The sequence below is a fragment of the Hyla sarda genome, chromosome 3 (assembly GCF_029499605.1).
Source record: "Hyla sarda isolate aHylSar1 chromosome 3, aHylSar1.hap1, whole genome shotgun sequence".
NCBI lineage: Eukaryota > Metazoa > Chordata > Amphibia > Anura > Hylidae > Hyla > Hyla sarda.
The window spans coordinates 293,957,974-293,972,024 of NC_079191.1; the positions used below are offsets into that span (position 1 = coordinate 293,957,974).

Sequence of the window (14,051 nt, forward strand, 5' to 3'; positions counted from 1 at the left end):
CTACGCTTAAAGCAGTATTTGTCTAGAACAGCAGCAGGTGTGTACTTTTGGCTGGCCTTTTACAGTAACTAAGCCCTTAAGACTTTATCAGGAACAAAATGGTACAACACTTAGATGTACGTATGTGGTATGCACTTATGAGGGCAGTAGAATGCACTCCACTGGCTTAACAGTATTTGTCTAGAACAGCAGCAGGTGTGTACTTTTGACTGTCCTTTCACAGTATCTAGGCCCTTGAGAGTTTATGTGGTATGCACTTATGAGGGGAGAAAATGCGCTACATTTCACTTAAAGTATTTGTGCACAACATCAGCAGTATACATAGTTACATAGTTACATAGTTAGTACGGTCGAAAAAAGACATATGTCCATCAAGTTCAACCAGGGAATTAAGGGGTAGGGGTGTGGCGCGATATTGGGGAAGGGATGGGATTTTATATTTCTTCATAAGCATTAATGTTATTTTGTTCCAGGAATGTATCTAATCCTGTTTTAAAGCTGTTAATTGTTCCTGCTGTGACCAGTTCCTGAGGTAGACCGTTCCATAAACTCACAGTCCTCACGGTAAAGAAGGCGTGTCGCCCCTTGAGACTAAACTTTTTCTTCTCCAGACGGAGGGAGTGCCCCCTCGTCCTTTGGGGGGGTTTAACCTGGAACAGTTTTTCTCCATATTTTTTGTATGGGCCATTAATATACTTATAAACGTTTATCATATCCCCCCTTAAATGTCTCTTCTCAAGACTAAACAATTGTAACTCCTTTAATCGCTCCTCATAGCTAAGATGATCCATGCCCCATATTAGTTTAGTCGCGCGTCTCTGCACCCTTTCCAACTCTGCAGTGTCCCTTTTATGGACAGGGGCCCAAAACTGAACAGCATATTCCAGGTGAGGCCGTACCAATGCTTTATAAAGGGGGAGTATTATGTCCCTGTCCCTTGAGTCCATGCCTCTTTTTATACATGACAATATCCTGCCGGCTTTGGAAGCAGCAGCCTGACATTGCATGGAACGGTCATTCCACTGATTCATAGCCCTTCTGCTCCACGGGAGGTTTCTGTCCTCCCTGAGCAGAAAAGCCATCACCGATTTCTTGATGATCCAAGCGGATAGGGGGACTCCCTTGTGTAACTTCAATGTGAACCAGTGGCAGGTCATACTTGACACCTGGCATTTGCTCAAGCCCTTTGAGGAAGCCACATTATTAGTCAGTCACCAGGATTATGGGATGAACAACGGTCATTCCACTGATTCATATCCTACAATATGTGTAGGAAATGATGGCTGGTTAGGGCACTGGAGACGTGGCGCCTGCATCTCGAGGCCACATAAGCCTTGTGGGGCCTGAACTGGAGGAGGAGGAGAGGAACAGTGGAGCACAGGCAAGGTTTTGCAAAATGGGTACTTTTTATAGGCATCTGAAAGGAGAGGAGGAGCAGGAGCAGGCTGTGGAGCTACAGGGTGATGAGGAAGACTAGACAGAGGACCCAGACACACCGTGGCCATGTGGTCTCCTCATGCTGCTGGCACATTAAATGAAAGTTAATCAGATGAATTGAAAAGATTTTGGAAATTTTTAATTGAAGATTTAAAATAGATTACATTTTAAATCTTCAATTAAAATTTTCTAAAATCTTTCAAATTGGTATGCCCTATGGTCTCGTCAGACTGTTGCCACCTCCAGGCTGGGTCATTCTGCCACTATATGGTCTCCTCTTGTTGCCGCCAATTCCAGGCTGTGTCATTCTGGCACATTATGGTCTCCTCATGCTGCTGCCAACTCCAGGCTGTGTCATTGTGCCACCATATGGTCTCCTCATGCTGTTGGCACCTTAAATTAAACTTTTGAAGTTTTAATCTATCTAAAATCTTCAATTAAAATTTTAAAAAATATCTTTAATCTTTTATATTGTGAGGCCCTATGGTCTCGTCGGGCTGCTGCCACCTCTAGGCTCTGTCATTGTGCCGCCATGTGACTCCTTGTTAGATTAAGTTTTGTGGTCATACAGTATTAGTTCAAAGTAAACGCTCCGAGCACCCGGGACATTAAACCTGTGAATCTAATCAAAATTTTAAATTTAAATAAAATAATAAATGTAATCTTTGTAATGTAATCTTTTCAAGACCGAGTCCTTATGGTCTTCGACGTCACATATTACCTGTGGAATTGCCACAAAAATTCAAAGAAACAGGTTGGAATGATGATGAACCATACTTGATTAAATGAAACATTCGCACTTTCACAGTCGGGGGGGGGGGGGGGGGGCACTGAGGGGCAGGGGCTGGAACAGGTGGTTGCTTGCCTGGCAGAGGACCGCCAGCTCAAAAACAAGTATGGGCTTCTTCACTGCAGCCACTTTTAGCTTTATGCGCCCACTTATCCAACGGCACAGAAGCTGAATGTGCTCCTGTCCAAGATGCTGGTACTGCAGTCCCTCCCTTTTCAAGAGGACACTCAGAGCATGGTGGTGCACTGAGAGGCGGGGCTGGGACAGGAGGTAGCTGGCCTCATGGCAGACCACCAGATTTTAAGATACAACTAGAAGATTTTCCATAGTTTACACAGCAGTAATTATACACTTCTGAAGCTGGAATTACGGCTTTTGCTGGCACCAGTCTTGCCCTCCAATGGGTCTTCAATAGAGATGAGCAAATCAAATTGGATGAATCAAATTTTTTAAAAATTCCCTCCTCTCCAGTCATCGTCATACCGTATATCCCAGCGTATAAGAAGACTTTCTAAACCCGAATTTTCTTCTGAAAAGTCGGGGGTCGTCTTATACGCTGGGTATTGGGGTCCGGCATAGGAATACTTATGATTATCTTCCCGGCTCCTGTGTGCGGCTGCAGGCGGTGGCCGGCCAGAGCATGTACCAACTAATAACTGTACAGTATACTTAAAAACCAGGGTGCCTCCAGCTGTTGTGAAACTACAACTCCCAGCATGCCCGGACCGGCAAAGGCTGTCCGGGCATGCTGGTAGTTGTAGTTTCACAACAGCTGGAGGCACCCTGGTTTTTAGTATACATGAATTTGTTTTTACATGCTCTGGCCGGCCCCGCCTGCAGCCGCACACAGGAGTTGGGAAGATAATCATAAGTATTCCTATGCCGGACATCCCTGTGTCCCGAAAAATCTTTTCGGAACATAAGGATGTCTGCGGGTCACTTACTATTCCCCGACCACCACACGTCCTCCTCCGGTCCTCCTGCGGTCTTCCTCCGGTCCTTCTGTGCTTCTCCACCTCTCTATGGTTGTACGCACGTGACGTCAGTGACGTCCTGTGCGTACAACCATAGAGGCGCAGGAGGACGAGAGCTGTCCGGGGCCTGGTGAGTGACCGGCGGCGCGTCATCTACAGTGTTCCGATCACCGCTCCTCCAGTCCTGGGACTGCTGCTATGGTCCATAGGCCATAGCAGTAGATTGTGACCCCGGGCCAGAGAAGCGGTGACCGGAACACTGTGGGGGGCAGTACACAGACATACAGCCTCCAGCCATACACTCTATATGGCTGGAAGTTGTATGTCTGTGGGGGGAGCTGCCTACTATTGTGTGGGGGGGAGCTGCCTACTATTGTGTGGGGGGGGGAGCTGCCTACTATTGTGTGGGGGGAGCTGCCTACTATTGTGTGGGGGGGAGCTGCCTACTATTGTGTGGGGGGGAGCTGCCTACTATTGTGTGGGGGGGAGCTGCCTACTATTGTGTGGGGGGGAGCTGCCTACTATTGTGGGGGGGGGAGCTGCCTACTATTGTGGGGGGGAGCTGCCGACTATTGTGGGGGGGAGCTGCCTACTATTGTGGGGGGGAGCTGCCGACTATTGTGGGGGGGAGCTGCCTACTATTGTGGGGGGAGCTGCCTACTATTGTGGGGGGAGCTGCCTACTATTGTGGGGGGGAGCTGCCGACTATTGTGGGGGGGAGCTGCCGACTATTGTGGGGGGGAGCTGCCGACCTAATGTGGTGGGGAGCTGCCGACCTAATGTGGGGGAGCTGCCTACTATTGTGGGGGAACTGCTGACCTAATGTGTGGGAGCTGCTGACCTAATGTGGGGGAACTGCTGACCTAATGTGGGAGAGCTGCCTACTATTGTGGGGGAACATGCTGCCTACCTAATGTGGGGGAACTATACTGCCTACTTAATATGGGGGGAACTACAACGTACTGTACATCGCGGTAGGAGGGGTAGTCTTAAACGGCAAGTATATCCCAAACTCTATATTTTAACTGTAAAAGTTGGTGGTTGTCTTATACGCCCAGTCGTCTTATATGCCGGCATATACAGTATATTATCTCTGGAATTACCACAAGAATGCAATGAAACAGGTTGGAGCGATAAGAATGAACCATAACTGATTAAATGAAACATTTGCAGTTCCACACATAGTAAGACAGTCGGGGGGCGGGGGCACTGAGAGGCAGGGGCTGGAACAGGTGGTAGTTTGCCTCGTGGCGGACCACCAGCTTGATGATCACCAGAATGGGTCCTCAAAAAAGGATTTTAAAAAATGAAAATAAATTCAAATTAAATAAAGTAAAAATTACATAAAAATATCTGTTTAATCTCTTCACTTGTGATGCCATATGGTCTCCCGACCCTGCTGCCACATCCAGAAGCTCTGCGGCAGTGATTCTAATAGTGAAGCCTTTAATCTGCATGTCATACTAAATAACAGTATTATTTCACTAACAAAGCAAACTCCCTATATGTGTTATGACAAGGCAAAGTGTTCTACACCCCTATTGAGGCTCTCTGTAGGCCGTTTTTAATAGAGATTTGCCGCAAATAAATTCGGACCGCAACTCATTTAAAAAAAAAATTTGTTCATCTCTACTATATATCACTACTTACACTCTGTGGACCTGTCGCTCAGCACCCAGCCCACAAAGTGGTACCCTAAAGACAGTGAAAAAAAACTGCCACCAGGGTACAAAAACTCCAGAAAAACTGCCAGACGCAGGAAAAAGCTGATGCAGTTTTTCTGGAATTTTCGGACATTTTTCCAGGTGTAAAAAAAAAAAAAAGTGCAAACTTAGCCTTAGTCATTCAATATCTTAGGGAGAGATTTATCAAAACCTGTGTAAAGAAAAAAGTTAACAAGTACACTTAAAAAAAAGTGCATGGTACTTATTATGTCAATTTTTTTTTTTAAACCAGGTCATTTCCATATAAAAAAAACTGCACCATGGGTACAAGGCCTAAAATATGAATTTAGAACAGTTTCTGTTTCTAAATTGTAAGATAACTTTATTTTTTTTATAGGGTTTTGAAGATTGTCATGTATTTTCTGAATTAATGGAGCAATGTAGCAATGATTTCAGTGAGTATTGCAGCAACTCTGATCATACATGCAAGTATAAAGACCTCACCATACCAAGTTTATTTGCCTTATAATGTACTTTTTTGCAGATACCTGTGTCCCTGAATTTTCTCGACTTAGGGTACCAGATGCTCATGCAATTTCAGACCTGGCTATGTACAATTACAAAGAGGTACTGTATTAATTTTTTGCATTTATACTTTAACCCCTTAACGACCATGGACCTTATATTTGAGTCCGTGGCCGGCCCCAATCTGTGAAGTGCGCTTTGTATCTGCGGGGTCCGGTTGCTATCAGCAACCAGGAACCGCGGCTAATACCGGACATTGCCAATCGGGCTGATGTCTGGTATTAACCCTTTAGACTCCGCAATGAAAGTTGACCACGGCATCTAAAAGGAGACACTGTGCTGCCAGTTAGCTCAGCAGAGCTGTTCGGGACCACTGCGGTGAAATTGTGGTGTCCCAAACAGTTGAGAGGATAGCGGGAGGTGCCTTACCTTCTTCCCGGTATGTCCGATTGGCATTTGATTGCTCCAAGCCTGAAATCCAGGCTTGAGCAATCAAGCACAGAAAACACTGATCATTGCATTCCTATTGCAATGCATTGAACAGTGCCTGCAATCAGTGTATGCAGTGTTATAGCCCCTAGATGGGGCTATAACACTGCATAAAAAAAAAAAAGTTAATAAATGTGGTTCAACTCCTTATCTAATAAAAATCAGAATCACCCCTTTTCCCATAAAAAAAAGTGTGTAAATAAAAATAAAAGCAAACGTGGTATCGCCGCGTGCGTAAATGTCAGAACTGTACGGTTAATGAAACCGCACGGTCAATGGCGTATGCAACAAAAAATTCCAAAATAGCATATTTTTTTGGCACTTTTTATACCATAAAACATTTATAAAAAGCAATGAAAAAAAAAAAGTACTGCGTAGAAACGGAAGCCCCCAAAAGTTACAAAATGGCGTTTTTTCTTCCATTTCCCTCCCATAGATTTGCATAGTGGGGGCGGGGGCAGAGTCATGACGTCACTATAGTCCGGCCCCATCATCGCCACCCGGCTGTTTGTGAGCTGGCACCGCAGCGGGCAGTTCAAACAGGTGGGTGGCGAATACAAGATTGCGGGGATCCCCAGCAGCGGGACCCCCGCGATGAGATAACCATATTTACAGAGATTTTCTATTATTGTACTACTTTTAAAAGCAACCCTTTTGATAATATAAGGATGCTTAACCCCTTCATGACCCAGCCCATTTTCACCTTCAGGACCTGGGCATTTTTTGAAAATCTGACCACTGTTACTTTAAACATTAATAACTCTGGGATGCTTTTACTTATCATTCTGATTCCGAGATAGTTTTTTCGTGACATATTCTACTTTATGTTATTGGTAAAATTTCACTGATATTTGCATCCTTTCTTGGTAAAAATTTCATGAAAATTTTGAAAATTTTGCATTTTTCTAACTTTGAAAGTCTCTGCTTGTAAGCAAAATGGATATTCCAAATAAATTACATATTGATTCACATATACAATATGTCTACCTTATGTTTGCATCAAAAAATTGACAAGTTTTTACTTTTGGAAGACACCAGAGGGCTTCAAAGTTCCGCAGCAATATTCCAATTTTTCTCAAGATTTTCAAAATCGTACTTTTTCAGGGACCAGTTCAGGTTGGAAGTTTAAGGGTCTTCATATTAGAAATACCATATAAATTACCCCATTATAAAAACTGCACCCCCCAAAGTATTCAAAATGACATTCAGTAAGTGTTTTAACCCTTTAGGTGTTTCACAGGAATAGCAGCAAAGTGAAGGAGAAAATCCTAAATCTTCATTTTTTACACTCGCATGTTCTTGTAGACCCAATTTTTTTATTTTTACAAGGGGTAAAAGGAGAAAAATCACCCTAAAATTTGTAACCCAATTTCTCTCGAGTAAGGAAATACCTCATATGTATACGTCAAGTGTTCGGCGGGCGCAGTAGAGGGCTCAGAAGGAAAGGAGCGACAATAGGATTTTGGAGAGTGAGTTTTTCTGAAAGGGTTTTTGGGGGGAATGTCCCATTTAGGAAGCCCCTATGGTGCCAGAATAGTGGACCCCCCCACATGTGACCCCATTTTGGAAACTACACCCCTCATGGAATTTAATAAGGGGTGCAGTGAGCATTTACATCCCACTGGTGTTTGACAGATATTTGAAACAGTGGACTGTGCAAATGAAAAATTTTATTTTTCATTTTCACAGACCACTGTTCCAAAAATCTATCATACACCAGTGGGGTGTAAATGCTCACTGCACCCCTTATTAAATTCCATGAGGGGTGTAGATTCCAAAATGGGGTCACATATTGATATTTATTGTTTTGCGTTTATGTCAGAACTGCTGTAACAATCAGCCACCCCTGTGCAAATCACCTCAAATGTACATGGTGCACTCTACCTTCTGGGCCTTGTTGTGCGCCCCCAGAGCACTTTGCGCCCACATATGGGGTATCTCCGTAGTCGGGAGAAATTGCATTACAAATTTTGAGGGTCTTTTTTCCCTTTTACCTCTTGTGAAAATGAAAAGTATAGGGCAACACCAGCATGTCAGTGTAATATTTTTATTTTTATACACTAACATGCTGGTGTAGACCCCAACTTCACCTTTTCATAAGGGGTTAAAAAAGAAAAAGCCCCCCCAAAATGTATAAGGCAATTTCTTCCGAGTACGGAGATACCCCATGTGTGGCCCTAAACTGTTGCCCTGAAATACTTGAATACGTGTAAACTCAATTTTTAAACGCTCTTCACTAGGGGCGCAATTTCCCTCTTTTTCTTTTTTCCTCTCTCTTTATTTTCAACTCTCCTACATAGGAAGCACAAAATGTCAGCTCAAGCTTAGAATTCAGGAACACATCAGAGGTATCCTAAACCCCCATCATGTGAACATATCTAGTGCCTCGAAACATTTTCGTGATCAACATAATAGTGATGTATCCCAATTTTCTTTTCATGGTATAGAAATGGTGTATAAACAGAAACGAGGAGGTGATCGGGATAAAACCCTTCGCAATCGAGACATTTTTTGGATATACAATTTACGCAGCTATCAGCCGCATGGTCTGAATCTATATTATGATTAAAGTGGCACCATTCTCGGTTTCTGTACTCATACACCATTTCTACAAGTTATCCTTCTGATCTGGAGTTGAACCTCTGTTTTAGAATTTAACTTATTATTTGAAGTTTTTTCCATTTTATGTTTCTGTACCTATGCATGTATTTGTATTTTTTATTGTTGGGTGTTTTTTCACAAGTGTTCGAGCTTTTGAGGGTTAATGGGAGTAGTTTCCGTTGGCCAGTCAAGCTGCACCTGTGAACAACCATACACATAGGTGTTTGTCATGCACCCAGTTATCTGTTTGACAAAGGGTCACGTGACCCGAAACGCGTCACATTTTGTCCAGTGTGCCGGCATGTGCATTATTATGTTCCTGACTTATACCTCTTAATAAACCTGAAGACGCAGCGCTGGCTCCTGCTTTCTTTTTCCTGTATGCCAGAGGAGATTTCCTGTATGGCAGCTACTGATATGCCATAGGCCTCAAATGCAAACAGAGCTCCATGACTTCTGAGCCTTGTTGTGCACCCACCCAACACGTTACCCCATATAACGATGTGTTTCCATAGTCAGGAGAAAAAGCACTCCAAAATTTGTAACCCAATTTCTCCAATTAACCCTTGTGAAAATGAAAAAAAATTGGGTAATCCCAGCATTTTAGTGTAAAAAAATCAAATTTTTCATTTTACGGCCCACTGTTCAAAAAACCTGTGAGGTATAAGTACTCACTGTACCCCTTGTTACCTTCCTTGAGGGGTGTAGTTTCAAAATTGGGGTCACTTGCAGTTTTGTTTTGTTTTTTTTAGATTTTACATTAGAACCTCAACCATTGCAGTGCAAAGCACCACTTTAGGCCTGATATGTAATCGGTGCTGTCTCACTCCTAAGCCCTGTTTTGCACCCGCATTGTGCTTTTCAGCCTTATATGGGGTATAACCTTATTCTGGAGAAATTGGGCTACAAATTTTGTGAAGTTTTTTTTCTCTTACTACAAATGTTGGTTAACCCCTTAACCCCTTAAGGACCAAGGACGTACCGGTATGTCCTTGATCCTGCTCTCCTGATATAACGCGGGGTTACACAGTAACCCCGCGACATATCACGGCGGGCCCGGCGTCATAGTGAAGCCGGGACCCGCCTCTAATAGCGCGCAGCTCCGATCGTGGCGCCGCGCGCTATTAACCCTTTATTAGGGACACTGGTGACGCTGTATCCAGACTACAAGAAATCTCTTTTCCGCCCAATACATACATTGCAAGCCTTGATGTTGAGGCTCTGTATACTAATATCCAACATGATTTGGGGTTGAAGGCGGTAGATCACTTTCTGTGCACTAGGGGGACACAGTTCACAGAGCACAATACATTTATTTTGTCACTACTTCATTTTTTACTCACTCATAATTATTTTACTTTTGATGGTCACTTCTATTTACAGCACAAAGGCACGGCAATGGGCGCCTAATTTTGCTAATTTATTTTTAGGGTGGTGGGAAAACACGATGGTATTCACTGACACTCATCACGACTACACTTCACATATATTATTTTGGGCACGTTATATTGATGATGTTTTATTATTTTGGGATGGCACTGAGGCACTTTTTGAACAATTTGTTAATACCTTAAACAACAACAATATAGGGATGTTTTTCACCTCTGAAATTCACAGTACCACAATAAATTTTCTAGATCTACAAATCACCTTGGAATCTGGAGGCAATGTCCAGACATGTATATACAGGAAACCTACATCTACAAATAGCTTTCTTGAGTGGGGCAGCTTTCATCCCAGCCCCTTAAAGAGGGGGATCCCTGTAGGCCAATACTTTCGTGCCAAAAGAAATAGTTCGACCAATGAGGCATTCCTACGGGAATGCAGGACATTATATGGGAAATTCATTAAGAGGGGATACCCCAAAAAAGTGCTCCATAGAGCATTTGCTAGGGCACGTGATACCCCCAGACAAGAACTATTGAGTAGCAAAATGACCATTAATCCCACTGGTAGAACTGTACGGTGTATAGGGACGTATGATGAGAACAATCATCAAGTTATACAAATATTACGTCAGTTTTGGCCCATTTTGGAAGCAGATGAGGACCTTAAAGAGGTCATTACACCTTTCCCTTCAGTTACATACAGAAGGGGGAAGAATATCCGTGAACATTTGGTTCACAGTTTATTCTATGAAAAACCTGAAAAGACCTGGCTCCAGTCCTCTATAAAAGGATCCCACTCATGTGGGAATTGTTCATTTTGTGGTTTTATGCCGAGAATGAAGGAGTTTGTCAACCCAGTGGACAACAGGAAATATGTCATTAGAGACTTCATCAATTGCCGGACTACAGGAGTGGTGTATATCGCTCAGTGTGGATGTACTAAATTATATGTGGGTAAAACCACACAGGAACTTAGGAGACGCATCTCACAGCATTTGAGTACTATCCGCACTGGAGTGGATACACCATTGGCAAGACATGTTAGGGAAGTCCATGGAGGAGGCATGCGAACCCTCAAATTTTGGGGATTAATCAAGATGACTTTGGGCCCGAGGAGAGGGAATCTGGATAGGAAACTGCTTTGTGAGGAGGCAAGATGGATACAAAGATTAAAAACATTAAGTCCTAGTGGCTTGAATGAAAGTTTCACCTTCTCAGCCTTTATTTCATAATTAGACCTGCCGTTATTAATTATGATTACAACCATTATTATTACAACTTTGAACCACACAAGTCCATAGACCAAGTTTAGGAAGTGCCTGCTAGATGTCCTTTTCTAGTTTTCCTATACAAGGGATGAGGTTACAATATACTAATCCAACCACCATTGAGGCGTTGGAGATGAGAGATACAATTATAATATATCAAGTGGCTATGATTGATCATCTATAATAATCATGTGATTGGAACAATCATATATATTACCACCCGAGTAATTTAAATGATGGTGATGAAAAAACAAATCCCCCTTTTTGAAGTCATTAATTACCCTAAATTCTTGTGAGAATTGGTCCAGGATTGCGTCACTTATGATATTGTGGAATAAGTACTTACCGGATGGATGGAACTGGATCCATGTCAATTGGGTGATGTCCTATAAGATTAAAAGGCAAGACAAGAGATCAATAAGAAATATGATCAATAATATATATGAGTTTAATGACACATCCTTAACAAGAGGGTTTGTCCTTAAAAGATGAAAAGGTAAGACAAGAGACCAATGATCAATATGACCAATAATACATATTAGTATAATGACATATCCGTAATAAGGGGGCTTCTTGAGACCTATTGATTCTTAACAGTCTCAACGCCATAAGACATGATTAGGACCCAAGTTATATAGGAATGCATAGAATGACCAGAGACTATCAATCTATCCAATTACATAGCTTATGACTGTGATTTCAAATTTACATTGGCGTATAACAACTTAGGATATGTTATCCTGTTATAATAGACATTCCACCTCTGCTTATATAACTGTATAATAATATAGCCTCCATTTACATATAGTAAGAATGCTGTATATGGACAATATTGGGAGAATGGAAATAAAACTAAGTGTAAGAATACTGTACATGGACAATATTGGGAGAATGGAAATAAAACTAAGTGTTCGCGCAGGTTACACTGCGCAACCGTCCATGAGATACTCACAGCGGTGCGACAGAAGCATCTACTCATGCGCCGTACCATGAATGAAGACAGCATCTTGGTCTAAGTAACAGCGCAGGGGTCACCGCGCAGACGGTGGATGTGAGCAGCTAAGTGCCGGCGCAGAGGTTATGGCGCAGGCACGTCATCATATCATGTGATTTGGATGTCTTGACGGCGCAGGTACCTCACATATCAGGTGACTTGGTTGTCATGACGATAGGTACACAATAAAGGTAATTGGTGGAAATATTGATACTAGAATAGGACGGCACAGCCATCAATCAATGGGAACTTCAGATGATTGGTGGAACGGACTTTCCACCAATCCGTATTAGGCACTTCCTCTATGATGAGGTCATGATAGGAGGTTATAAAAACCCCTGTAGTGGCGTTTTTTGTTCATAGCCCTACAACCTCTTGACAAAGCCGTGTTCAACGGCGAAACATGTCGAGGGGGGCTGTAAACTGATTTTAATTCTTGTGGTGTCCTTCCCTATCTGTATGTCACACTGCAGGTGCATACAGAATTATAATTAATTGCGGTACAGCGGTACTCATTGAATATTGATACACATGGGAAGAGAGACACTCTGAATTTTTAATCTTTCAATTGGTGTGGATTATTACAAATCAATAAAGTTATATGTTTTTAATATATGGGAAAATAGGGAATTAGTGGATCACTGCGGTGATCTTGTGGTGAATTATCCGGATTAACCCTCCATATATTGGTCTTATATGAATTTAGCCGCGCGGCTAAAAGTGAAAGTGAAAGTTGCCGGCTAGCTCAGTCGGGCTGTTCGGGATAGCCGCTGCTAATCGCGGCATTCCCGAACAGCTGACAGGACAGCGGGAGGGCCCCTACCTGTCTCCTCGCTGTCCGATCGCCGAATTCTTATGAGAAACCAGTGATCAATGATGAAGATCAGTGTGTGCAGTGTTATAGGTCCCTATGGGACCTATAACACTGCAAAAAAAAAGTGAAAAAAAAGTGAATAAAGATCATTTAACTCCTCCCCTATTAAAAGTTTGAATCACCCCCCTTTTCCAATTAAAAAAAAAACACAGTGTAAATAAAAATAAACATATAGGGTATCACCGCGTGTGTAAAAATATATCATTAATTAAACCGCTCGGTCAATGTCGTGCGCGCAAAAAAATTCCAAAGTCCAAAATAGTGCATTTTTGGTCACTTTTTATATCAATAAGTCCTATCAATGCAAAAATGGTACCGTTAAAAACTTCAGATCATGGCGCAAAAAATGAGCCCTCATACCGCCCCATACACGGAAAAATAAAAAAGTTATAGGGGTCAGAAGATGACAATTTTAAACGTATTAATTTTCCTGCATGTAGTTATGATTTTTTCCAGAAGTCCGACAAAATCAAACCTATATAAGTAGGGTATCATTTTAATCGTATGGACCTACAGAATAAAGATATGGTGTCATTTTTACCGAAAAATGTACTACGTAGAAACGGAAGCCCCCAAAATTTACAAAACTGCGGTTTTTTTTTTCAATTTTGTCGTACAATGATTTTTTTTTCCATTTCACCGTAGATTTTTGGGCACAATGACTGACGTCATTACAAAGTAGAATTGGTGGCACAAAAAATAAGCCATCATATGGATTTTTAGGTGCAAAATTGAAAGAGTTATGATTTTTTAAAGGCAAGGAGCAAAAAACAAAAATGCAAAAACGAAAAAAACCCCGGTCCTTAAGGGGTTAAGGACTGAGGGGTTTTTGGTTTTTGCACTTTCGTTTTTTCCTCCTCACCTTTTAAAAATCATAACCCTTTCAATTTTGCACCTAAAAATCCATATGATGGCTTATTTTTTGCGCCACCAATTCTACTTTGCAGTGACATCAGTCATTTCACCCAAAAATCTACAGCAAAACGGAAAAAAAATCATTGTGCGACGAAATTGAAGAAAAAACCCCATTTTATAAGTTTTGGGGGC

General features: G+C 42.2%; 1 protein-coding gene across 9 annotated transcripts in view; it reads left to right on the forward strand.

The window, feature by feature from the left end:
- Window positions 1-14,051, forward strand: part of KMO (kynurenine 3-monooxygenase) — a 622,272-nt gene that overhangs the window by 373,868 nt on the left and 234,353 nt on the right. For all 9 annotated transcript variants that reach the window (XM_056566897.1, XM_056566902.1, XM_056566899.1 and 6 more), the window contains 2 exons: window positions 5,263-5,320; window positions 5,410-5,492. In XM_056566897.1, coding sequence (XP_056422872.1) covers window positions 5,263-5,320; window positions 5,410-5,492 — 141 coding nt within the window. The remainder of the gene's footprint in view (window positions 1-5,262; window positions 5,321-5,409; window positions 5,493-14,051) is intronic.